At 40.5% G+C, this 25713-nt stretch overlaps 4 protein-coding genes across 8 annotated transcripts; 2 read left to right on the top strand and 2 right to left on the bottom strand.

The window, feature by feature from the left end:
• The first annotated feature begins 390 nt into the window (after nucleotides 1-390).
• LOC146647964 (CCN family member 1-like) lies at nucleotides 391-2596 on the top strand. 2 transcript variants are annotated; one of them, XM_085389669.1, is made up of 5 exons: nucleotides 391-706; nucleotides 796-1000; nucleotides 1100-1447; nucleotides 1548-1744; nucleotides 1826-2596. In XM_085389669.1, exons 1-5 carry the CDS (start codon nucleotides 665-667, stop codon nucleotides 2144-2146), a joined length of 1113 nt encoding a protein of 370 aa, XP_085245795.1. In that variant the 5' UTR covers nucleotides 391-664; the 3' UTR covers nucleotides 2147-2596. The 2 variants fall into 2 exon arrangements, with proteins under 2 accessions (XP_085245795.1, XP_085245796.1); XM_085389670.1 differs by having other exon boundaries at nucleotides 402-706; nucleotides 1844-2596.
• Nucleotides 2597-4832: 2236 nt separating this feature from the next.
• On the bottom strand, nucleotides 4833-12750 carry LOC146647963 (outer dense fiber protein 2-like). Of its 4 annotated transcripts, none has more exons than XM_085389663.1 (17): nucleotides 12656-12750; nucleotides 11278-11449; nucleotides 11057-11180; nucleotides 10795-10926; nucleotides 10628-10702; nucleotides 9770-9841; nucleotides 9576-9692; nucleotides 9293-9478; nucleotides 9097-9206; nucleotides 8869-9004; nucleotides 8611-8721; nucleotides 7756-7860; nucleotides 7283-7441; nucleotides 6771-6871; nucleotides 6483-6651; nucleotides 6087-6212; nucleotides 4833-5988 (listed from the first exon to the last, which is right to left on the bottom strand). In XM_085389663.1, exons 2-17 carry the CDS (start codon nucleotides 11439-11441, stop codon nucleotides 5824-5826), a joined length of 2052 nt encoding a protein of 683 aa, XP_085245789.1. In that variant the 5' UTR covers nucleotides 11442-11449; nucleotides 12656-12750; the 3' UTR covers nucleotides 4833-5823. The 4 variants fall into 4 exon arrangements, with proteins under 4 accessions (XP_085245789.1, XP_085245790.1, XP_085245792.1 ...); XM_085389664.1 differs by having other exon boundaries at nucleotides 6489-6651; XM_085389666.1 differs by lacking the exon at nucleotides 7283-7441.
• Nucleotides 12751-12861: 111 nt separating this feature from the next.
• Nucleotides 12862-16491, top strand: ift22 (intraflagellar transport 22 homolog (Chlamydomonas)). The gene is made up of 5 exons (XM_085389672.1): nucleotides 12862-13164; nucleotides 15430-15512; nucleotides 15688-15771; nucleotides 15875-16077; nucleotides 16155-16491. The coding sequence occupies exons 1-5, from the start codon at nucleotides 13126-13128 to the stop codon at nucleotides 16301-16303; spliced, it is 558 nt and encodes a 185-aa protein (XP_085245798.1). The 5' UTR covers nucleotides 12862-13125; the 3' UTR covers nucleotides 16304-16491.
• Nucleotides 16492-16524: 33 nt separating this feature from the next.
• On the bottom strand, nucleotides 16525-18206 carry LOC146647961 (ATP synthase F(0) complex subunit g, mitochondrial-like). Its single transcript, XM_085389673.1, has 3 exons — nucleotides 18109-18206; nucleotides 17672-17832; nucleotides 16525-16723 (listed from the first exon to the last, which is right to left on the bottom strand). Exons 1-3 carry the CDS (start codon nucleotides 18158-18160, stop codon nucleotides 16625-16627), a joined length of 312 nt encoding a protein of 103 aa, XP_085245799.1. The 5' UTR covers nucleotides 18161-18206; the 3' UTR covers nucleotides 16525-16624.
• Between the last annotated feature and the right edge of the window lie 7507 nt (nucleotides 18207-25713).

The raw sequence follows: 25713 nt of genomic DNA, 5'->3' as shown, positions 1-25713 counted from the left end.
GTCATAGAAATATGTGGCTTTCCTTCAATATTTATGTCAGAACTTGCAGTGGCCCGGTGTCAAATCCCTTAAGGAGCCATGTTCACATGCATTTCAGCTGCCAGGTATACATACATATATGGTCCAGCACCAGCTGGTAAAGTCTTGGTTAGGCGCAAAAGAGCTCCTTCATAACAGTGATATAGACTGAATAGTGCAATCATTGTGTCACAAAACAGAATAAAATCAGTTCCCAGCACTGCAATCAAAGAATTATCCATGCCATTGTTTTGCATGTTATGTAAGCTTTTATTTCTGGAGAATCTTAATGGTCAAAAATATCTGCTTTCTTTGGAAATGAGAAAGCATTACACAGTAAAACCGGAGAGAAAGCCCTGGCAGAGTGGAAGCTGCACAGGGTGGTTCTTGGCACAGCGAGTGTGAGAGAGGAGGGAGGGAGAAACTTCTGCTTGGCTTATGGGAGGACGTGTGGAGAAGCATTCCTCTCATAGTTTCGGGACACCTCTTCAGTCTACGTCAGATCTGCTTGAAGTGGATAAAAGGGGATGGGGACTCTCAAAGAGGGAGAACAAACAGCCATCATCCCGCTGCCAGGTCTGCTGAGTGATATTAAGGAGGCTGGTTTTTCTTTTTCACTCAGGAGAGATTGCTTCAGCTGGAGAAGATGTGGAAGGTCTTTGTCATCGAGATCTTCTGCTTTACGCTGGTGAGGAAAAGGTGTCTTATGCCTGCTGTTATATTCTGTGGGTGAAAGAAATGTTGATTACAAAGGTGGGATGTTTGGTCTAACCTCAGGTGTCAACCTCGTGCCCGAAGGACTGCCAGTGTCCCCTTGAAGTCCCAACATGTGCAGACAGCGTCAGCCTCGTGCTGGACAGCTGTGGATGCTGTAAGGTTTGTGCCCGGCAGCTCTTTGAAGACTGCAGCAAGACACAGCCATGCGATGCTGCGAAGGGACTGGAGTGCAACTTCGGAGGGTCGGATAAGGGAGTCTGTCGAGGTACGCTGACTTCATTTCCCTTTTCTGATCTTTTTTGTTTTTCAATTGTCACCTTTTCCCTTTTCATCACATCAGCCTTTCCCTGCTTCTGTTTAACAGCCAAATTAAACGGGAGAACATGTGAGTACAACAGCAAGATTTATCAGAGTGGGGAAACCTTCCATCCTAACTGCAAACACCAGTGCACTTGCATCGACGGTGCAGTCGGATGTGTCTCCCTCTGCCCACGTGAATTCTCGCTGCCCTTGTTGGGCTGTGCCAAACTAAGACGGGTCAAGGTACCGGGAGGGTGCTGCGAACAACTAGTCTGCCCTGAGGAAACAGAGGCACAGAGCGCTATGATAAAAAAGCACAGAAGAAAGTTCAGCAAAGTCAAAACCACTGAAGACGACCTCTCCAAAAAGAACGAGTTCACCTCTGTGTGGGGAGAATCAAAGTCTCTGCCTGGTGAGCAGTCTTGATATTTATTGCATTTAAGTCTTGCTTGCTTTCATTATTTTAACCCACCTTTAACTTAAAAAATATCTGCTTAAAAACATCTGCACAGCTTTCAGGAGTTATTCAGTGGACCACATGTTTGCCAGAGGAGTCCAGTGCATGCCTCAAACCACAGCCTGGTCACCCTGCTCCAAATCCTGCGGCTCTGGTGTGTCCACGAGGCTGACCAACCGCAACAAACAGTGCAAACTGGTGAAAGAAACTCGGATCTGTGAAATCCGTCCCTGCAAACAGTTGACCTCGAAGGTACACCATATGCTGATGAACATATACAGTGATTATTTCATTAGAGGCTGAGAACCCATCCATGTTAAGACTAAAGCCTAGATACATTCTCTCTTGCAGAAAGGTCAAAAATGCAGTCACAGAGGAAAAGCAAGCCATCCAGTTCACCTGTCATACGCAGGTTGTCGTAGCCTGAAAAAGTTGCAGCGCAGGTACTGTGGATCCTGCTCAGACGGACAATGCTGCAGGCCACACAGGACCCGGACAATGCCTCTCCATTTTCGGTGCAAAAACGGAGAGACCTTCAGGAGGATGGTGATGACGATCGAATCGTGCAAGTGTAATCTCAACTGCTCCAACAACGCTAAAAAGACACCTGAGCTCTACAGCCCTCTCGATGACATCCACAAACTGAAAATTTAACCGAAAGACTTGATTTAAGCGCAAGAAGACTTCTGCTTCATATTATTGGAGCCTTGTGGTTTGCTTCTTTGTGAAGCTGCTTTTAAATGGTGAATGCTGCATTTTAAAAAATGTTTTTCCTGCTTATTCTTTGTACATACTTAATAATATTTAAGCCTCTAATGACAAAACATGTTAAATCGCAGTGTGGAAAGTTATGGCAGCTGCTAAATGTGTCGTCACGCGGTGGCTGTTTCTTTTGATTCACTGCACTCGTGTTATTTAAAGGGTTATGTTTCATACTTTTTTTTCATTTTAATGCAAAGTTAATGTTAAGCATGGAAAACTGTACTTTTGGTTTACTGTCCTGGTCTCTGTAATTGGTTGTCAATGCAAAACAGAAATATGATTGAAGCCTGGACACACAGACTGTTAATTTCATGGTTAGCAGATTATAATCTCCAATAAATTCAAGGAAAACCAATTCAGTTCCCCACTATCTTACTTAAGAGTTTGTCTTGAGAAAAACTGGAAATTCTCAGGGGGTCTTTGCTGCAACGATTTTCAGTCTCTTTAGCATCTGGCTGACCTACTTCTGAGAGGACCTACATGTCACTGAATAGTTTTGGGAATGTCTGTAATGTAAACTTCTCAGCAGTTTGCCTGGTGCTGCACAGATGCTGGGCACAAGTTGCAGATTTTTGCTTTCTGGCAGTGGTATAGGCTTACACCGATAATCTAAACCCTCCACTGCGATTTACGATACGCAGAATAGAAGGCAAATGTGACTGAAATAAGACTGTGAATTGCACGGCCGTGGCTGTTGTTGCTCTTGTGTCCTCTTCAGTATTTCTGTCAAAGGTGGGCTCTGCTGTGCCATCACTTGGCTCTGTCGCAATCAATCACTCTGTCTCTGCTGCTGATTAGAGAGATGCTGGTCCTGTCCAGCATTCACTAGATGCACCTGGTTAAGGTCTCATTGAAGACTGCTGTTTGTGATGCACACACTAAGATGTGTTCTGCTGATTCGGTTTTAGGGCTATGAGCAGATAATAAGGAGCAGTGATGATGTTTTTGAGGTGCTTGTGTATGCCTGGGGTTGTGCACACATCAGCCGTTTCTTTTGTTAAGCTACATTAGGGAAAAGGGTGTTGCTGCTCTGCTCTTTGTTTTGGGCAGGGAGTTATTTTCTTTTGAACTTTAATAATCTCTTGAACTCTATAAATCTCCCGTCTGTTTTTTTAAATTTTCTTTGATTTGCCAACCCCTATTTATCCATGCAGTTTGCCTCTTTTGTAATTCATAAATCTTGCGTTTGGCTGTCTGGTTGAATGGCACTTTCCACCACCCCTGAGCTGAGCTGGGACATAACTACTAACCCAACCAACAGGTTTACGCAGAGCTGCAAGGGTTTATGCGTCAGGGCTATCAAAGTTGTTGAGCCTAACAAGCACATAAGCACAGGGTGTGCCCATCTCAGTGCTGAAATGCCGAAAGTCAGATGTAAGCAGAAAGCAGCAGAAAAAAGCAAATTCCCAAAGTGATCGACAGAATTACGTAAACAGGCAAGACCACAAGAGCAAAGGAAAAAAACATAAGTACTGACGCACGCAGCCATGAAATCGTTCCATCCCCCGAAGGAGAGCACAATAGAGCTTTGTCTCTGAGAACTTGAGAGGAGGCCTGCTCACTCGAGGGAATACGTCCGATGCAGGAACACATCAGTCTTTCAGAGGTCTGGACTCACAGTAGTTTATTACCATAGATACAGCAGGGAAGCACAAGCAACAGTGAGAGAACAAAAGAAATAAACACAGTACATTTATGGCTCAGTTTTTCGGTAAATCTCAGTAAGTCACGCTGCAACTGATACCGGAGCTCTTGTGTTTGCCTCCAGGCCAGATTAATATAAGATTTTTATTAGACAAACCAACAACAGAGATAGAAGTGGGCAGTTACATTTGCAACCTAAAGGCATGGACTTCACAGCTAATGGCCACACATAATTATTCTCAGTCCAGCTGAGAATCCTAATATAAAACACAACCAGTGCACACCACACCTTTGCTATGTCCACTACCAACAAACAAACAAACGCCTGTTTCCAGCACCGGGAGGATGACAGGGAAATTAAAAGTAAAGACGCTGAATTTTGAATCAGCTTCACTAGTCAGAGCAGAAGATTTATTATGGGTGATGGGCAAAGTCACAGCTGGAAATATGGATTCATTCTATCGCAGGTAAACACAGCTGGGACAAAATGTGACCAAACAAAAAGTCATTTGCAATTAAAATTAGATTTTTTTTTTTTTTTGTGAATCCAAAAGTTTTGCTTTCTGCTGAACTGACGGTGGGAATGACGGCGTGGAAGCTTCCACAGTTATCAGCGTTATAAGATCAAGCCCGTGGAGAAGATGGAGCAGAAATCTGTTTCTAAATGTATAAACTGCTTATTGCGTATTGATAGCAAGAATGTTATATTTGAATTGGGATTTATATTATTCTGGCAGCCTTTAGGGGCTAATTTATAATTTTGCCAATTATCAGATATCGCAACCCTGTCAGAATGTAAATGGTAAATGGCCTGTATTTATATAGCGCTTTACTAGTCCCTAAGGACCCCAAAGCGCTTTACATATCCAGTCATCCACCCATTCACACACACATTCACACACTGAATGTGCAAGTTTAAGTGAAGAGGGCATAGTGTTACACGAGGGTGGCATTTATTTCAGGTACTACACACAGTGTGCTACGTCTTTAATATGGCAGAGTGTAGATAGCCATTACTGGCAGCTGGGAAACCCTTCCACCAGTGATGCACTGTGCTGTGCACCACATTTGCATGTTTTCAGTTCACTCTGAATTCATTCAATTCATAAATTCACATTTTAATCACACATGTATCTGACTTACAATCAAACATTATTTGAGTGGAGTGCCTGCTGCTTTACTTGCACATGTAATTTATCATCGCACACGTGCACTGTTTGAATGCATTATAAAGACACAAAGGTTACTGAAAAGGATGTAAGCACCAATAAAATGTTTCGTTTTCAAGCACCACTTGCATTGGCCAACAACTGCTGTCATAATTTCGTTGGTGTTCAGTTGCAGGCTGTGGAAAAAAGTTGTTCAGCTGTAGCCACTTGCATAAGACAGATCAAGTACATACTGCATTGTGCCTAAAATAACCTGATTGCTAGTCCTTCTAGCAATTTCGTGTTACCCTGCTGGAAAGTCCTTTTGTTTTGTTTTTTATAAATGAATCTATTAAAATTTATAAAATAATAGAAATTGAAAAGAGGTTTCCTGCAGTCCAGTGTAGTCTTTGCTATCTTACATTCACACTTCAAATGTGTAATATTTATGCAACAGTACTATTAGGTGTTACTCAACTCAGAGTTTGGCCAATCTTATGTAACAGTTATGCAACAAGCTCCTTGTCATACGGACAGAATAGCACCAAAATATCATAGTTCAAGATGTACAAACATCTGAAAACATTACTGTATTTTAAAAAAACAGCAGCAGATTACTTGATTCCTGGAAATGCAGTTCAAAAATCTGAATGTAAAAGTAGAAACTGATCAAACCAATTAAAAATCAGGGTTTAGTTACCCCCATGTTGCCCTTTTAAACAGACCCAATAAATATCAGAGTGCAAAACAAATCAGGATTTAAAATGCAAACCTCCATCATTTCAGAAAATAAGATGTTGATGTTTGCAGTCCTTCATCAAACATGGCCTTATAAGAGTTTTTGAGGAAATCGACATAATTCTGAATGCTTCGCTTGTGGCTCTCTGATTGGTCCAGGCTAAGCTGCAGGTCCTTCAGACGTACCTCATACTGCTTCTCTGCCTGCAGATTGAGAGACACACAGACAGATAATACAGCTCAGCGCTGCCTTCCAAGAAATGTTCCATCTAACGTGAGTGCGTCTTCTCTATGGCCCTTACGTTGAGCTTGCTCTGGCGAAGAAGCCTCAGCTCGCTTTCCCTTCTGCTCTTCTCGGCTCCCAGCTCCAGGATTTTGGTTTGAAGAGCCTCTTCCCTGGAAACAGCCTCTTCTTTCACCTTAGTGACCTACACGGGGTGAAAATGTGAAATATCATTATGTGATGCGCCATTTTCTGCACGATAAATCTCTCTTTGACACCAAACTGGAGTAACACAAGTTGTTTTATACAGATACATGCATATCTAGCTTTGCCTGTTTACTATGTAGCTCCAGCTGGATTACTTACGGCATGGCTTCAAACAAATCTCGACTGAACTGTTAGGTTGTAATGTCTTACTTGATGATCTGAGTGAAGAACAGGTGCTGAACTGTTGGTCAGCACTCCAACAGCTAACCTGTACCTGTTGTCTGACGTCTGCTAAAGCTGCCTCCAGCTGTCGGCTGACGGCCTGACACTCTGATGAGCGCTGATCCAGCTGCCGGTTGCTGTAGCTGAGAGCTTCCTCCTGAGCTGCGAGCCTCCGTACCAGCTCCAGGTTCTCTTGCTGCAGTTTGTCTGTCTCTCTACACACACACACACACACGCACACACACACGCGCGCGCACACACACACACACACATAGAGTAAGCATCAATTTCTATACCGATAATATGAGCAGGTTTTTGATATTTGAGGTCTTACTTTTGGATAGAAATCAGTTTTTCTTGTAATTGTAAGTTGGCCTCATGAATGGACTCCCTCATCTCTGCAGATGATCTCAGCAGTTTGCTTTGACTCTCCATCTGCGTGTGCAAAACATAAAATTCAGAGTTGCCTCCACGGGCTACAAGTAAATCGTGCAGAAAACATTTAATCACACCACGTGCACAAATGCTACTTTAAAACAACAACTACCTCCACGATCTGCTGAACATTTATCAGCCTCAAATCGAGCAGATTCGAGATAAAAACTCAGTATTTCTGACGGAAACACGTGGTCGTCTGGTTCTACCAGAGATCACACTGGGGAGCACAAAAGACTTGCTAGTGGGCTCAACCTAAACATTGCACAGCAATCACAAACATCGAAACTCACAGCAATATTAGAAACCACAATGCACCAGCGGTCACCTGAGGCTATACTGCCACCCAGTGGTCAAAAAATAGGAAAATGACTGCATTTTACATTGACCACAGCAGCTGGCTTTGCACACCTTAACCTGCAGTTGCCTAATGGACTCTGACTTTTCTGAGCACTTCCTCTCCAAGCGCTGCAGGTTTTCCTGGCACTCAAAGAGACTCTGCTCAGCTGCATTCAGTAACTCGGGGTAAGCGTTCAGTTCCTCCACGCGCCCGTGCAGCTCCTGCCTCACCTGGGCTCCAGAGGAGGAACGGCACAAAAAAAAAAAAAAAAAAAGAGTTGGGTTTCGGGAAATGAAACATAGTAATATGCTTTAAAACTCAGCACACCTCTCCAAGAGATGCTCACGGATGTACATGATTCATTCAGCTGTGGTTATGCAGTTGAAAAAAGAAAACTAAGTGCACAATGACTGTCCATTAAACAGCAGGTGAAACAGAGCTGGACAGACTTGTAATGGGCTGTTAGAATGAGTTTTTAGCTTAACAGAAACTGTGCATGTAACGTAAATAAAATAAGGCAAATTAAAGAGAAGGGCGGTGGTACCTTCTCAACTTCTGCCTCTTTTCCATCTCGTGTCTTCTCTGTTTCTCTTAAAAGACTTGTATATTTTATCTTTGAATCATGGAGCTCAGCTTGAAGTTGTGCAACCTGGAGGTGAAAAAAATACAGAACATTAACATGAAACCTGCTGTGGCCTTCCCTGTCATTAAAAACTAGTGTCATTCATTCAGTGGCTTCTACAGACCACATTCTGTAGGTTTCTTGTAATCCTGTTTGGAAACTACTTTATCCTAACTGTGTCAGGAAAAAAATGACCTTCAAACATGATAGAAAGATAGAAAAATACTAATAAAAAAACAAGAACTGAAAGGTTAATATTTGAAATTAATAGATGAGAAGTAAAAGGTTTGAAAGATTTAAGAACATAAAACACTCTTTGTTGTGTGTCAGTGTTTATTCAGAAATGATCTTTAAGAGGATCAAATATGATGAAAGAGTGCCTTTTTTTTCAACATTGCACATTTTTTGATGTTTGTTGACTCCAGAGTAAAGTAGTGGGTCTATAAAAATAACAGTCATTTACAAACATGATTAAAAGTTTCCCTGCAGAGAACAAGGGATGGTCTAGGTCTGGTTTGTCACTGCTGGAAAAAAAAATACTTTGATAAGTTTGATTTTTGAGGCTCTGCCTGCACAAAAAAAGGAAGAGGGCAGCAAACCAGATCCTCAATTCCTTGCTGTGAATTCACTGGACAGTCACCTGTACTAATCTTGCGTGCATCGGACATCTCACAGGCACAGCGCTGCGGAGCTGACCCACTGTCACTGGGTGATGTCTGGAATATTTCAGGGCTGCAGCACACGAGAAAGTAAAAGGTTTTAAATCAAAACACAAACCTGATAATGACACTGTTCAGCTTGGTGCTTCTTCTCCTGTGAGACGATCTTCTCCTCTACGAGGGCAGACTCGCACTCAGCGAGCTGCTGCTCCAGCTGAGCTACAGATTCCTGGGATAGCAGAGAAATCCAAACAGTTTTAGTAAAATAAGGTCCTCCTAACTCCTAAATATGGAAACCGGACTTCTTGCAACATGTCTGTGCTTTTTGCCTTTCACAGTAATGACTCTCACATACAAGCTGTTCAGTAACTTGTACCTTGAGTGTTGCATTATTTATGCCGAGTTCTCCGTTGTCTGAGCTGAGTTTTTCGAGCCTTTGCATCAGAGTTTCATTTGCTGCAGTTAGCTCGTCCTTCTCCTTCTGCACTCTCATTGTCAAGTCTGCAATTTGGCTTTAATGGAAACAGACACTTACAGTTAATGCATCATCTGAATATTGATGTACTCAGAAATGACAAATGGCTGGGAAGGAGAACCAACCAACCTTTTCAATAAGTCTATATGAGCAACGAGTTTGTCTTTCTCATCTGTCGTCTGCTCCTTCTGTCCTCTCCTTGAGTCTCTCTCTGAATGGGCTTTGGCCAGCTGAGCATCCTGTTTGCCAAACAAGACAAACAAAGATCAAACGGGATCCTCAACTGCTTCTGAAGCCAAAATAATGAACCAATTTGACCTCGTACCTTTTCCCTCAGCTGTGCGTAGCATTTCTCAATAGCAGCTTCAAATCTCTCCGCTCTCAGTTTCTGAGCTCGGGTGGCTTTCTTCAGAGATTCTTTGTCCTGTGCTGCCTTCGCAGACAGAGAGGTGATAGACCCCTTCAGATCATCAATCTCCAGCTTCTGCTCGGTTATGAGTCTCTCCAGAGCCTGCAAAGACCATGAACCCACAAGTGTGCAGTTTTAATTTATACATTAATAAAGCAGTTTAGTCTACAGCGCAGCCAGCTGATAAAGGTGTCTGTACCCGTAATTGTACAGTAAGGCGATTGTTTTCAGCTTCCTTGTTGCGTAGCTGTCCCTGTAGGTGAGCACGTGTTGCCTCTGCTGACTTGGTCATGTGAACTGCACTCTTTACGTTCTCCTGTTGAAGCCAGCGTAAACATATAATTTCATGGGCAATGACTTAATTCATCCGCAAATGATCTCTGCTGTACTTACCTGCTCTTTTCTCCGCAGATCTATCAGCTCCCTGACCTTCTGTTCACTCTCACTCAAATCTTTCTTTAAATTCTGCGAGAAAAAACATGGAAACCAATGCATATTATCACATCACCATATCTTCACTTTAGGTGCATTAAAATCGCTTTTGTAAAGTTAACACCTTTAGAGTATGTCCTGTGACATCAGAACCAATGTGGCTGTGCTCTCACTAGTTTAATCACCAAAGGCTGCCCCTTTGCCCCAGCCCCTTCCTCCAGCTCATCTGGGGGAACACCAAGGCATTCTCAGGCTGAGAGATATAATCTCCAGCGTGTCAAGGGTCCACCCTAGGGCCTTCTCCTGGTAGGACATGCCTGAAACACCTCACTGAGGAGGCATCCAGATGCCCAAACCACTTCAACTGGCTCCTTTTGATATTAAGGAGTAGTGGCTCTACTCTGAACACCTCCCAAATGCCCAAGCTCTTCACCCTATTTATAAAGGAGAGCCCAACCATGCTTGGAGAAAGCCCATTTCGGCTATTTTTATCTGTGATCTCTTTCTTTCAGTCACTTCCTAGAGCTGAGTCACACTCAAAGGTAATAAAACAGTTGAGCTGATACTGAAAACTATATTTCTACTTCTGTTCCCCAGAAAAATTTAATCAGTGAGGGAATCTATAAAGAATTTGATCACAGGCCGAGACAATGGAATTTGAATAAATGAAATATTATTAATAATCCATCTATCTAACCGCTATAACTTATCCTTTATCACTTTGTTTCACTGACTAAATCTTCACAAGCTAATCACAAAGCTTAGTTCCCTTAAACTTCCTTCTTTTGTGCCAATGCATAGGTGTAATAAAACACTCACCTCATTTTCACTCTCAGCCTGCATGATCTTCTTCAGCAGCGTGTCAATCTGCTGGTCTGCATCAATTCGATTTGCCTTTGCGGAATTATTTAAAGCAAGGACATAAATAAACACATTTTCAGACTAAATACAGTTGACTTATACGGTGTAGTAGCAGTTTAACAAACCTCTGCCTCTTGGAGCTGTTTCAGTTTCTGTCGCACTGACTTATTAATTCGTCTAAAGTCCTCTAGCTTTTCCAGCAGAAGCCCACGCTGTCTTGCAATTTGGCGTTTATCTTTGGCAGACTGTCTTGAATCCTTAATTGACATTAAAAAAAAAGAAAATTAGAGAAAATGCAGGACAGCAGTTGCAAAAACATATGTTTAATGTAGGAAACCCTTTGGCTTTACACAAAGCTAGCTTTATCCAAAATTGCTGCAGACCTACAGCATACTCATCGTCGATGGCGTCTTTAAACGACACTAGCTGGATTGCTGCAGAATTGGCAGCTGCTTCTGCATCCATTAGCATTTTCAGGAAAGGATTATTTTTATTGCCAAAATCTCTGAGACTAAAATAAAAAGGAAAGCAAGAAAACACTTTGAATCAGTAAAGTTGTGGTAGCTGGCAAGTGCATATTCAAATGCATCATCCTTGTAGGACCTCACCAGCTGATCTCACACTCTGGGGTTCCTGTATGGAGACTGCTGCGTGCCCTGGTTCTACCAACAGGCTCATGACTGCTGTCTAGGTCGCCACGACTCAGAGTGAAATCCTCCCTGGTACCGCTGAAACCAAGGGGGGGACTTCGAAGGTCATCCTCTGGAGACATGCCTCTTACTGTCAACAGATGTGCATATAATATGCTCAAATGATATGTGCAAATATACTATGCGCAAAAACCGGCTATGCATGGGAAATACAGAGTTACACAGGCAAACCTCCAAGTGGCATCCCTGGGTGAAACCGAGGAAAGCGCGTAGTCCTTCATATGACTACTGGACTGTGGAGTCACAATATCATGTGTGACAATTTCTTTAGCATCTATGATCTGGGGCAATACCTTCTCAGGAGGAAATTTACCATGGTGGACAAAATAAAATAAAATAATACAACTTTACTTTACTATAACGTTACTATAGTTAATAATATTAAAATAATAATAATCAGAAGAAATGTATTTTAGACATTTTGTTGTAATACTTCTCAGTAATAGTTAGGTAATAGAACCACAACCTTTTATTTCTTCATAAAATTCTCGTAAGGTTCAGTTTATCGGGGTTTTTTTTAGAATGAAAAGAAGCGATATGCTGTAATTCAGGGGTGTCAAACTCAAATACACAGTGGGCCAAAATTCAAAACTGGAACAAAGTCGCGGGCTAACATTAATATTTATTGAAAAAAAAAAATCTTCCTCCAGATTTAAGAATGAATCTCTTCTTATGGACTCAAATAATTTTTGCTGGAAAACTGAATATGGAACAAGCAAAGCTTAATACTAAACAATATATATATTAGCTGTATAATACCAGTAGGCCAGCTCTAATAGTAATTTGGTATGGCTTCGCGGGCCAAATGTAATTAGGCTGCGGGCCAAATGTAATTAGGCTGCGGGCCAAATTTGGCCCGCGGGCCAGAGTTTGACACCTGTGCTGTAATTGATCATTTTAATTCATAAAAAAGCCTAACAATGTAACCCATTGGTTACAAACAAACTGGATGATAAACCGCTGTTTTGAGGGTATTTTCTGGGTTATTTAGAACACTGGTCAAAGGCGACCCTTCAACATCAGAGATAGTTACAGACAGCTAACACAAGAGGAAGGTTAAAAGTCCTGCTTGGACATGAGAAAGCCAATCGCCAAGGAAGCTACTTCTTAGCAACAGACAAGGTTAAGTGGCTGTTAAGCTTTAAGGAACTCTAAGCGTAGCAAGCACTTTAGTAATTATACCAAGTAAATCGCCATTCAAGTCTAGCGTGTTTAATAACGCCCAAACCAAGTAACCACTTACAAAAGCATGCCTGAAAATTTAAACAACACTTACTCCTTCGCCTTGTACCTCTTGTAAATAACGCTCCTCCACTCTGGGGAGTCGCCTCTTGGAAAGTCTCACTCGATTGGTTAGATGTGAGGCAGCGTAACGACGTCAACTGACTATCTTTTTGTTGATTCGTTCCCTAAGGGTTGAATGGGCGGGGCCAAATTTGATTAGACCCGTAAACAGCCAATGAACAAGAGAAAGCAGAGAGCCTGGTTGAAACCATAGAAACGGAAAAGAAGTTTACTGTCGCGATTGCTAGTGCGCCATCCTCGGGAAGCATCGAAGATCATTTAAAGAGATATATATTATTAAGTAAAGGTAAAAATATAGTATGACGTGGTTTAGATATGTACGCAGCTAAGTTTGGCTGATTTACATTTACCTTGCTGTTGCGATACTGCTTCGCTATCCCGGAATTTTGTAAAGATAAGTTAGCTGAAAAGCTAATGCTAACCAGCGTCAGTTGAGTGGAAATGTTCAAAGCTAAAATACTCTTTGTTGGTCCCAATGAGGTGAGTAAATTCTCATTTGACTGTACACCGGTTGCTATTTTACCTTTCAGATTCCAGCAGGTAGCGAAAAGCGTCAACAGTGAAATTTGCCTTGGCTAATATTACCAGAGAAAGCACTGGACTTAAGTATTCATACCCTTCACCGTTACATTTACGCTCCGAGTTTATTTGTCACTGCTCAACAAAGTAATGTATAAATTCAGTCGTAACGAAGGGAAAAGGAGTGATAAGTACTATGCAAAAGTCTCGAGCCACCCCTCATGTTTTTGTTTATATTTTGATAGGTAAATGGGTGCAGAGATTTATTGAAAAATGTGCAAAGATAGATTGAAACACAGTATATTAAATTAAAAACTGAGTTTGTAACATTATAACAAGTTTGGAAGTCGATATTTGGTACGATCAACTTTCAACGAAAGTCGGAACTCTTTGAGACACGCTTTCGTGTAATTTCTTTAAGTACCCTCAGGAATATTTCTCTACGGTTTTTGAAGGACATTCAAAACCATCCTTTAGATGGTGGCCGACTTTTTTCTGTTCTGTTGAGAACTGGGCTCTGGGGAGCCCAATAAATGGCTGGTTGTGTTCAAAATGCGTGCTTTTCAGTTGTACTATTTGTGTGTGCATTTGCTGCATGGGCAATATGTTTGGGACTTCCAATAGTGTTAACATACTACACAGGTCATGAACAAGATTTTTTTTTAAATTTCCTTGTAAGTGGGCTAAAGCAGTTAATTAAAAGTAGTCTAACATAAATATAAGTGCTGTAATTTGATTATTTTAATAAACCATGTAACTTGGATGGATTCGATGCTGGCGTGACCACAGTGCATCCATCCATCCATCCATTCTCTTCCACTTACCCTTATCAAGGTCACGGAGGGGTCTGGAACCTATCCCAACTGCTACAGGGCCGGGTACACCCTGCCAGTCTGTAACAGGGGTTCAACCAGAACCATGGGACCAAAATTATATGTTTGTAACAGGCTACTAATAACAAAGTGCCTAGAGATACAATTTAAGACAGGTTTGTTGCTGAGTTGTCTGTTCTGTGTAGACACAACACTGGTTTATCCCTTGAGTTAAAAGGTGAAAAGGCAGACAAAACTTTGAAAGAGCTTCAGAAAGCCTGGAGAACTATTGCTCGAGACCAGTTTTAAAAAATTCTGGCTCCTTGGAAGAACGACAAAAAGTAGCTCAAGACTTTTGCACAATATTAAAAAATAAATAAATATCAAAACTTACTGTACTTGTTTATATTAATTGAGGGGTGTGTATTGGTTTTAATGTGCTCATACATACAAGAATGCTTATTTTGTGCCACCAAGGAAATGATGGAGGTTGGTACTGGATGAGGAAGTCAGGAGTAGGGTGAGGGTGATGGAAGACATGCATGAGGACAGGTTGAGTTTAGAGACTAAGTTGGTGAGGCAAGGATGATATGTTTTGGACATGCACAGAGGATGCTAATAATGAAGCTACAAGGCATGAGAAAATAAGGAAGACCACTGAAGAGGTTCATGGATGTGGTGAAGGAGGACACAAAAAGGGCTGAGGTGGCTGATGCGGCAACCCCTAAAGGGAGCAGGTGAAAGGAGAAGAAAGGACATATTCCACTTTTTACTTTTTTATGTAATACTGGTAGTTAACTTTAAAGTTAATATTTACTTAAAAACATGAGAGTGCAAACCTCCACAAGGCAGTTCACTCATGAATAACTTGAGCTTGCAGCTCATTCTCTTTCTCTTGACTGTACTTATTTTAAAGATATAATGCATTTTTGGGTCAAGGTGAAAGAAAGGCAGATATGAAATGTGACATGATATTTGGATGCAAACTAGTGTGCATCCAAAGTGTGATATTGTGGTCAGAGGTCAAACGTGACATTTCAGATCTTTGTATGGTACATTCTATATGTTGAAAATGCACAGAATACTTACAAGAATCACTGTTTCTAAGTTCTAACACTTTTTTGTCAATTTTCAACCAGTAAATCATTAAGTTGACCCCAAAGACCTGTTGGATACAAGTCAAATTTTAATAGCTTGTAAACATGGCCCCACTCTACACCCCTACAAAGTTTTACCAGAATTCATTCAAAACTTTTCAAACTATCGTGCTTACAGACAGAAAGAATGTCATGCATGCAAATGCTACCAAAAACACGACTTCCTTGCCGGAGGTAACAATTCCCGTCTGTCAGGCTGGGTAATGTGCTACTATTTTGCCATCGTACTTAAAGCCATCTGCTTTTCTGTTTTTCAGAGTGGGAAAACCGTTCTTGCAAATTTTCTCTCAGACACAACAGAAAATGTGGGCGGTGAATACAGACCTACTCAAGGAGTCAGGTACAAATCCTATGTGAGCTTTACTGCTTTCAACATTAAGCCACTCCGAGTGTCACTTTAGTGTAAAACTCAGTCATCGCAATGACAAGATTGAACCAATATCATAGCCTTCCTTGACAGATATCAGTCTTTGTGTGTAAAAATACAAAGTGCAGCTACTTTCTGTTGTTTCAAGGATACTGGAATTTGAATCACAGCCTGAGGGCAGCAGTGACAAGTCGTGTGAGGTTGAACTTTGGGACTGTTCAGGGGATTTCAAGTAAGTGGAGGCATAGATGTTATCCTTACCTTTATGTGACAATTAAGAGAAGTGTTGTTACTTACGATGTAATATGATGGTAGTAAAATGTATTTTCATACAGATTTGAGTCATGCTGGCCTGCAATCATGAAGGACTCCAGCGGTGTGGTGATCATTTTTAACCCTGATGTTCCAAGTCACCTCAAAGAAATAGAGACGTGGCATTCGATGTTCATCTCCTCTCAAGATCTGCAGGACAGCCAGTGTCTGCTCATAGCTCACCACAAGCCTGGCAGTGGAGTGGAAGACAGACGGCTGCCTTTAGGTAACTTGTACTGCAGTCCTCTGAGAGTCATGAGAATCATTATCTCTGGGCTAATGCAGTCACATTTTCTTGTGCAGCGTCACATCTAAGCAGACTGCTGCTCATTCACTCCAACCTAGAAGAAGAGCCAGAGGATGTAAGGCAAGCTTTCTGCAGATACCTGGGAAACGTCGTGAACGCGATGTCGGAGAGTCGAGAGCGAGAGGAGATGTCCATCATTACGTAGCAGTAGCATCTATAAAATATGCGGCCTGAATTAAGATGTGTTTTGTTGCCATCTGCAGTACTACCACATTTTCACTCTAAATTATACATGTATGCAAACTTTAATATTCTCTACAATAGGTGTAGAACATATTCAGCGTTGGTTTCTTGCATTTTGTAAATCTTTTATGAATAAAATATGACCCAGTTCTCTCTTGAAATTAATACTCGAGACACAAAATCTACTCCTGTATACAAACATCTGTTTATTTGGAAGAATTTGGTGCAGGCTGTTGAGAATGTAATGACTGGAAAAGCAAGAGGAGGAAGAAAAGTTCATTTTTCAGACATCATATCCAACAATGCCTCCTTTGCCAATGCACTCTCCGATGTAGAACCACATCAGCACCTCAGTGGTCACCAGTCCATTCCTTATGGCATCCTGCAAGGAAACAACAAGTTGTCACTCAAGAAAACTCCTTAAATGTTTCTAGAATAACACACTCAGTAACAGTCCCTGCACGAGGCCTGATAATGTAACACAAAGAGGGTTTTGTAAGTAATTGTTGACATTTTATTCAGCTGGTGTTACTGCACTTGTGATGGTGTGTTTACCTATTTTTACTTTAACACGTTCTGTAAAGGTTTGTGTTTGTGAGAGACCCACAATGTTTACGTTGAGACAGTGAAACAGACTTTGTAAAGGATAGTAATAACTATCACATGTGCTTTAATAAAGATGTTAGTCAGTTAGTGTTTTAAGTTTTCCAACTCAAAAGCACAATATCCACTGAGTGACCAATGTATCAAGGGTCAATGTTGGGCCATGAAATTTAAAAAAAAAAAAAAGTCCCACCTCACCATCACAGATTTGCATGAAAAGGGCAAAGTTAATGGGGATTTCAGGTCCCTACAGTGAGATATTACATTTTATTTTAAAAGAATAATAGATGAAGGTAGGGTTTTTAAAAACCTAATATATTGTTTTTCCCAATTACATAAACTACTTAAATTGCCCTCAAATGTTACGGCAATATCTCGTGCCATGGCTATATGAATATGGACTCTCACAAGTGTAGCTAAAGTTAGCATAGAAGGATGCTTAAAGTCCCTAAAATAGGTGCGAGGTGTTTGATGAACTCATCTGGAATGACCCTCAAGCAAAATTCACAACCTACTGGTAAATATTCAAAATAGGTACTTTCTGGTGCCCAATATAAAATCGAATCACTCAGGGCCCTGAACTCCCACAGCAACATGGAAGCACACATCTGTCAAACTATTTGTTCATTACAAATTACAGGCTGGCCATTCCTTCAAGGTCTACTTTCTGTGCAGCCAAGTTAATCTAAAAGGTCAACAGAGGTTAATCGACTCAGTTCAAACTTACTTTCACTGTAGTTTGTCCCAGGCGTCCCGTCTGATAGCTCCTGATCAGACCTTTTACAGCTTCTATGGCTTTGGGGATCTCAGCTGGGCTCGGTGGGACCAGCTCCACTCGGGCGTAGTGCCAGAAGGTCGCTAACCGGGGTTTGGAGTATGTAAGAGCGGCTGAAAGTCACACACAGACCACGTCAGCCAAGGAGCAGTAAAGCCAGCAAAGCCAAACGCGTGGTGTTTATTTCGCCTCTCATGAAACACTTTATAAAGTACAAATACAAATTCACAAACTTATAAAGATTTGCTGCAGGGTTTGATGTTTTGACGCCAGAGGTCACAGTGCAACTGCTACAAACTGTAAGCAACGCGACATTGCCCCTGCTACACGATTCATGGTAAGTACCTCACTTTTTGTTCTAGTATAAAAAGAAGCGTGAGAAGGCTTACCGCCGACTAATGCGGGAACTTTATTCACAACTTTCTTAACTGCCTGCGCCATGATGAGGACTTCCCAGGAGGTCACCAGAAGAAGAAAGCAATCTTCCGGGTCGTCGATTTTCAAAATAAAATGAGATGTGCACGTTGGCAAGTTAGTTAAATATTTGTGGAAGCTTGTTTCAGCCACTAACAAAAATATATATATTTTGCCATCCATAAGTGAAAAATTTCGGTTAATATCTGAAAAAAAAACTTGACTTAATAACGCAAAAATATATCTTATTTTCTCAGAAGTTGGAAAAAGAAAGAAAAAACGGCCCCTATAAATCAAAATTTGGGGTAAATTTTGGGGAGCTCAGATTTTGAAGTGACTCAGTAACAACTCTAAGTTTCCAGTCGGTAACCTGAGGATTTGACTTCAATTCAGCTTAGTTTCAGGTTTTCCAGGGTGAGTTTCCTTGTTTGAAGTTAGTTTTTACTTATATTTTTAGTTTAAGCAGCCTGCCATTTTTATTAGTTCCAGGGAGCATGTTTCTTGGGTTTTTTCCCTTTTAATTGTCAGGCTATTGTTTGGAGCACATTATGAGGGGAAATATTTAGGAAAGTCCAAACAGGTATTACAATACAAGCACAAGACTTTGTGAGGGCAGTTGACCTCAGAAACTCTCCTAATTGGCAAGGTCGTCAGGTTGTGCTGCTGATTTTTTTTATTTTTTTTAACCAAACTGACAAAGCATAAAATCATGGACAGTTCCTCTATGTTTGGTTTGATTTAGTTTTGTAATTCACCAAATTCTTATTCAATTCTTATTGTCTTAAAAAACTGCTAAAAGCCTTTTACGCTTGCATTTGGTTAACTCTTTTTTTATACTCTGGTATTTTCTTTTGAAGCACTTTGTGATGTTTATCTTGAAAGGTGGTATAGAGATAAAAATGTGCTTACCTTTTTTAAAATTATTTTTACATCAAATAACTGAAAGGTTTTATCCCACTATGAAAAAGACAAAACTTGTACCTTGTACAGTAGTCCGTGCGTGTGGGTGTAAATTTCTTTTTCTTTTTTTTAGTATTACAGGCATGACTGAATCATTACTCACTATCCTCTGACTCACCCGACAGGCCACATTAAACAAAACAACTGGAGCTGCACCAAAGTACAAACAAGAAAGGAGGCCAGAGCTGCATTTCCCAGGTAAACGCCCAACACTTGGTACTATTTGTTTAATTCACTGTTATATAGCTTTAGCCAAATCACTGCATGCGTTCACACGCAAGAACATAAATGATTTGTGGAGCTGGAAGAATTTCTCACATTTGAGATGGCCGTAAAGCTAATTGAAAAGTTCAGTGATGACTTTCTGCAGGTTTCTCATCCCATTTTCTGCAATTCAAAAAGTGGATATACATGCGGTCAATTTGGCAGGAACTTCAACTAGATTTTTAAACAGCAAATCACTAGAGGGTGCTCTCTAATATCTCATAACCCCTGAAAGGCTTTAGGGAGAAAAGCACACCTTGTTAAAGTCTTTTGCACGTATGTTCTTATATTTTGATGTTGTCAAATGGTTCTCAAATGATGGTGGGCCCATCCCCTACAAACTTGTGTTTCCCAGCCAAACACAGTTACAACCCCCAGTGTTTTATTTTGAAAGTAGCTAAAACTACCAATGCAAAACACCAAACTTGTCATCTCAGATTACAGGGAAATATAATCGAAGTAAAACAGGTTTCAGAAAGCAGAAAGAATTTTCCATTTCACGTTAACACTTTAGATTACATTCACTGTAAGTCTGACAGCTCCTCAATATATTTATGAACAAGCAAAGGAAGGTTGCAAACAGGCATGCAATGGCGTGGAAAAACATTGAACTCTGAGGCTATTTTAGAGTAACTTTGGGTATAATGGGAAACTGTGGAAAAAGTGTAATTTACTTTAATGCACAACTCAAACTGCTTCCTGAGTAAGATATTTTTTAAAAATGTTTCCTTGATGACCTTCAAGATTTAGATGAGAGAAATGCCTTCTTAAGTAAAGCTTGGTCTATAGTTGCTGACTGAGAACACCCTCTTTATTCTGATTTAGAACCAGTTCCCTCTCAATGACAGCATAGGATGCCTCTGGTTGATAAAAAATAAATAATTTAAAATAAAGGGAGGGAAATAAGGGATCATTTGTGTTTTTATTTATTTATACACTCCAACCTTCACACAGCTTGGCTCTTTCTCCCTGTTTCCACTCATTACGCTTACTTCCTGGCATCTTAGTAAAGGCAGAAGCTTTAATTTTCTAACGTAACTCTTTGCAAGAAATCAAATGTATGAACTTTCCTCATTGAGAATATCAGCATTAGTAAAAGACCAAAAAACTAAACGAATAAAGTGAATAAATAAATAATGTAAGGAGGGGACATGTGCTCCGGATATGACTAAGAGCATAGAAGAGTGAGGTGTTCTACACAGTGATCCAGAAGGATACTTGCTGTGAGTCATAGAAATAGATGGTGACAGACAGAAAGACAAAGGCAGATGTGTACAGAAGCTGCAGTGACGACGTAAATCTTGCCTTTCATGGTATAAAATGGCCCATACATGTAGTTGAGATTAAAACGAATGACATCACTTCCTTTGTTTTGGCTGTTGGCACGAATGCGCATTTGGAGATAGATCAGCAGTGCGGGCAGTAATCAGTCGTAGCCCTGCAGGCTACGAAGACAGATAGGGACCTCATCCAGTTCTGTGTGCTGGTCTGCAGGGAAGTGTGCTGCTGATTGCCAGCACTGAGGTGATGAAGTCATTTGTTTTAATCCCATATGCAGCTACATTTTTTTTAGTCCTTAAAATTAGCATCTTTATCCTAATCATTCTTTTTCTCCCCTTCTTTGCTACCTGTTAGCATTTCCTCTCGCCGTCTGGTCCTCTTTAGAGTTTCCGCTGTTGATAATCCATCAGAAACAGTGCAGTTCACAACTTGCAGAAAATTTGATGTCAGATGAATTCTAATTAGATTTTGCTTTCCTCCCAACTTGCAGATTTTATCTGTGACAATCTGTGCTCAAGCTCCAAAAGAAGATTATTGTGTGTGTATATTTACAAAATGGATAAAGCAATAAAAACTGAAAATGAGGAAAAGCGAAAAAAGTCAGATGAAGGTGATAGTTGGAACAATCGTATCAGGTGTTAGACGAACTGTGCTTGGCACATCTGTTATAATATAATTCCCAGAGTTGGTCCATCAGTGAAAGAATATGAATGAATCAGTTTGAGTCTGGTTTCCACCACAAGCCTGAGAGCTGCTATACCCACCGTTTTTATGATGAAATGGCTCTAATTGATTTGCATTTTTTTTTATTTATTTTTTTGTTCTCTCTCACAGTGTTGTTTCAGCCAATGCACGTAGCTGTTTTCAAGAAAAATCCCCTGATAAGCCCTCTGTGCACTAATCAGAACACACAAAACTAGCAAGATCAAAAGTCAAATATCTAACGATGATATGGGGAATTTTAGACTTAAATATATCCGGTGATCAGAAACTTAAAGTATATTTGTGATCTACATGTTTACCACCAAGTTTGCTTTATGAACCTGGTGGCATATAATCTGTTGGTGCTCCTAATGATCACAAAATTCAACGAGATCCTGAACACAATTTATTCCCCTTTATGCAGCTAATCGTCTTTTACCTGAGAGCCACCAGCTGAAACAGATAGGTGATAAAAAACATCAGCAAACAGCAGATCACCCATGCTAATGTCAGCAAATGAACTGTGTTCTGTAACAACACTGTGACATTGTGAACTCTTGCTGGAGTCTAGTAGCGTAAAGGGACCAATTATAGCACAACTCCCTGCACCTCACTCGGCTTGGATAGTGGAGCGCATTAACAGCAGTACTGTGATCATTATACCAAACCACATATTGAGAGTTATGAACCTCTCCACATAGGTCTTGATTCACAGATTGATCTTTTTTTTTTCTCAGTCTCTGGGAAGCTCAGCTGTGCACAAGGACCTCACAGTTAAGTCATTTCTCTTTCATGCTGAAGAGTTCCAGGTGATGTGATGGTTTGGTGAAGACAGTTGTAATTATATATTTAATCCCACCCACACCCCATCAGAGGGACAGAGATTCTGGTAAGACAGTAAGGAGACAGATGAGACTGCAAATGAGTCTGAAAAATAGGCTGATGGATCAGTGGGGGACGGCGGTTTGTTATGTGGAGGAGACTTGCTTAAAGGTGGCAAATAAGCTTCACAGTTCTTAACTTGCAAGCTCGCTTTAATAATGAAACACATTGTTTGGGAGATGTATTCATATCCTTGCAGCAAAGCATTCGTGCAGTGTAACAAGTAAACAGATGGTAGCTTTATGTGTTTTGGCTCTCTTGCATCAAGAATTGTGCTTTTAAATAAAGACAGGAGGGAGACAAGAAAATAAGAAATGCATCAACAGACTATTTGGATCTTCTGAGAGTTTTGATCAAGAAAATACAGCTTTGTAAATATAAACTATACCTCTGTGCGGCAGTCATGAGCCGCCCCTCATTTCTTTATATGTTGCTTCCAAGGAACCAGACTTTGTTGTCATTTTAAAAAGTGGTCTAGAGCAATAGTTCTCCAAGCTTTCTGGGGGTCTTTCTTTTTATTTGGACACTGGCTGCTTTTTCTATCAATCACTCAAGCATAAAAACTGCCTAACTCAAGAGGTGGAGCAATGTTGTGTCTACACATAACACACAACTTAATAAAGAACCAATTTAAATTTTTGTATTTAGGCACTTTGTTGCAAGCAGTCTGTTGCGAAAAAAAAGAGAGTTCCCATTTCTATTGTTGAAATTGACAAAAAATGAAAATAACACAATTTGAGAGGCATCTCAAATTAAAATCGTATGTTTGTGTCAACAAGATTCTTCCTGAAAGATATACGAGCTGATAACTTGTATATTTTGGTATAGTGTGCAGTGTGTCCTCAAACAGTTATGAACAAGAAATGTGCCATCAGATGTTGATCCTCCATGCAACACCATGTAGATAGCTTAATATTTCATCATGACAATGATCTCAAACACACAGTGGAACACTGCTGGTCACTGATTGTGTGCACATAATAAATTACATAGCACATGCACACTCTTCTGTCACCATATTTGAAGAGTTTGGAAACACTTTCTCTTTCTAGTCTTGGGCCAACATTGTAAATCAAATGCACCCTATGATGAAATTATTTTATATTAATCTGTCAGCATTACAATAAAATGCGAAAAACATGAATGTCCTCGCATGAGAAAATAATAAAATAAAATAAATCACTGATGATGAGACCCGAGAGACCAAACTTCCAGTCTTTCTTATCCAGATCTGAAGGTGAGGCAACATGCATGTGTCACAACTTTTAAGATTCGGCTACTTGCAAACATTATACATTATTCTAAAATTTAAATTAAAGAGAGATTGTTTTAAAACAGAGGGGAAGAACCGAGATGCATTACAGAACACAGATGTAGGGACAGGACTTCCTGGTAGTGATCTACAAGTAGCAGCAGAGCTGGAAGCATTGCAGGCAAGCTCAAAGAGATGAGCTTGAAGAGAAGATCAGCAAGATTAAATTAAGGTAGATCTATTTTTTTATTTGTAATTGTTTCAATGTGACACATGTAGTGCTTGGGTTTGTGCTGCCTTCTCTGCTACTAATACTAGGTCATAGAAACTGTGGGCCCCGAAATATGCAGTTGCTTGTAGATGCTTTCACCCTCTTTAAAAAAAAAAGACTTATTCTTTGGTAATAACTGCTTCAGATCACAAAATAAGTGCGTTTTGTGCAAACACGGCATTTGGGAATTGATACCGTGACTCTGGTTCAGTCACTCCCTCTGTGGTCCCATGCCAGTAAGCTATGAATTATGAGTATCTGTTTCTCTTTTATGGCTCTCCATATATGCTTAAGCATGATGTCGTGGCGTCTGTCTGCTTGCTTATTTATGTTGTCAACTGTGCAGTATGTGCGCTGCTATTAATGGTGATTTTTTTTTTCTTTTTACTTTTGACTACTGCAATAATGTGTTTTCATGCTGCTGATTGATGCTGGTGAAATATAATTTCTCACGTTGGGTATTTTGCCTGTGATAGTTTCGCAGTACATATTTCTCTTTGTGGTGGCGACCAGGCCTGCTGTCGAGGGTAAAGCATGACGGGCTCAGTTTTTAGCAATGCTGGCTCATAGCAAGAGGGTGCTGGATTCAAACTCAGGCAGGGCGTCTTGATTGACTATGGGGATGTTCCTAATAGTAAACTCCCTGAAGTCAATAACAATGACTCCATCAGATAATCCACTTTCAGCTTGTAGGTATTTTCACCGTCATTAGAAATGAGGACAATGATTGAACTTAGCTGTGGAGCTCAAGGTGCAGATGGGGAAACTGTCATAGGTAAACAGTATGCGGAGCTTTGAGCTCAACACACAGCGCTGTGGGATAGCTGTGTTTGGATGAGAGTGCAGGAGGTGTGCTTTCGAACTCTGTGTTGCGGTTGACTCGTCACCAAGTCCATGTTCTGTGAACATAATGGTTCAACTTTCTGACCACTTTGTAAACAATGACTATATTTGTTAAAATCCCAAGTTTTAAACTCCTCCTCACTTAACTACACCGGCATACATCTTATCATGTTCCCTGTCAATCTGTTGGACACACCAAGGAGTCTAAATAACACCACCCTTTTGGCCTGGTAGGCCTTTAACCTCCTTACAACCAGACTGAGAACAAAACACTCTGCTTAACCTTATAACTGATTAAGAGATTTCCTCACTTTAATGTATGGCTGTGTTACACAAAATCTCTGTATTGTTAATTTTAAAGAAATGGAAATGCTAAGATGGTGGATGTATTAGTGAGGTAAGCTGATTTTATCCTAATGTACTGAAACTTTCAGTAGCATGACGGCACTGTGGTTTGCTTTGTTCCTTAATTGTAATTTCTTTCTTCTTATTTGAATGCGTAGAAAAAAATCATCCATCCAACCATCTATTAATTCACCCATCCAACCTCCAACTGTTAAATCTACCAATTCATCGTCACAATAAAGCTTTTGGTAAAAAATCTACAAATATACGAAGAGTAACATCCTCCAAGGTTTCTCTAAGAATATCTAAGTGGGTTGTAGATATTAAGGTTAGATACAGGGTGAGGTTTGCATCATGACTGTATGCAGTGTAAATCTTCATGTGGGTCGGAATAATTGTGTCACGGGTGACTTTTTGGCTTTAAAAAAGGTTTTTCTATTTTGTGAACTTAGTCTCATCCTTCAGTCTCAGGAAAGATGGTAGCGTGAACCGCTGTGACTCAGCTTGAGCAGTTTGGAGACAAAGTTAAAGACACAAGACTGAGATGGTTTGGGCATGTACAAAAGAGGGCGAGTGGATATACTGGCGAAAGGATTTTGAAGATGGGGATGCCAGGTAGGAGGAAAAGAGGAAGACCACAGAGGAGGTTCAGAGATGTAGTGAAAGACATGCTGAAGGCGACCTCTAAAGAGAACAGCTGAAAAAAGAAGCTTTAAGTATTGTAATATAATACTAATAATACCAATAATATAATATTGTTATCAAAACACAATAAAACAA

Source organism: Rhamphochromis longiceps, linkage group LG18 (genome assembly GCF_057381845.1).
Source record: "Rhamphochromis longiceps isolate RC_006_pf linkage group LG18, R_longiceps_female_GT1.1, whole genome shotgun sequence".
Lineage (NCBI taxonomy): Eukaryota > Metazoa > Chordata > Actinopteri > Cichliformes > Cichlidae > Rhamphochromis > Rhamphochromis longiceps.
This window is presented reverse-complemented; position numbering and strand designations above follow the sequence as displayed.

Coding starts and splice junctions, on each gene's coding strand:
- LOC146647964 (XM_085389669.1), top strand. CDS start 665: ATGTGGAAGGTCTTTGTCATCGAGATCTTCTGCTTTACGCTG. Junction 707..795: donor AGATCTTCTGCTTTACGCTG/GTGAGGAAAAGG, acceptor GTCTAACCTCAG/GTGTCAACCTCGTGCCCGAA. Junction 1,745..1,825: donor GCAAACAGTTGACCTCGAAG/GTACACCATATG, acceptor ACTAAAGCCTAG/ATACATTCTCTCTTGCAGAA.
- LOC146647963 (XM_085389663.1), bottom strand. CDS start 11,441: ATGTCTCCAGAGGATGACCTTCGAAGTCCCCCCCTTGGTTTCAGCGGT. Junction 9,479..9,575: donor GCCTTACTGTACAATTACGG/GTACAGACACCT, acceptor TGGTCTTTGCAG/GCTCTGGAGAGACTCATAAC. Junction 7,861..8,610: donor CTGAACAGTGTCATTATCAG/GTTTGTGTTTTG, acceptor TTTCACCTCCAG/GTTGCACAACTTCAAGCTGA.
- ift22 (XM_085389672.1), top strand. CDS start 13,126: ATGTTCAAAGCTAAAATACTCTTTGTTGGTCCCAATGAG. Junction 13,165..15,429: donor TCTTTGTTGGTCCCAATGAG/GTGAGTAAATTC, acceptor TCTGTTTTTCAG/AGTGGGAAAACCGTTCTTGC. Junction 15,772..15,874: donor GACTGTTCAGGGGATTTCAA/GTAAGTGGAGGC, acceptor ATTTTCATACAG/ATTTGAGTCATGCTGGCCTG.
- LOC146647961 (XM_085389673.1), bottom strand. CDS start 18,160: ATGGCGCAGGCAGTTAAGAAAGTTGTGAATAAAGTTCCCGCATTAGTC. Junction 17,833..18,108: donor AGTTCCCGCATTAGTCGGCG/GTAAGCCTTCTC, acceptor TGTGACTTTCAG/CCGCTCTTACATACTCCAAA. Junction 16,724..17,671: donor TGGGACAAACTACAGTGAAA/GTAAGTTTGAAC, acceptor GTTTCCTTGCAG/GATGCCATAAGGAATGGACT.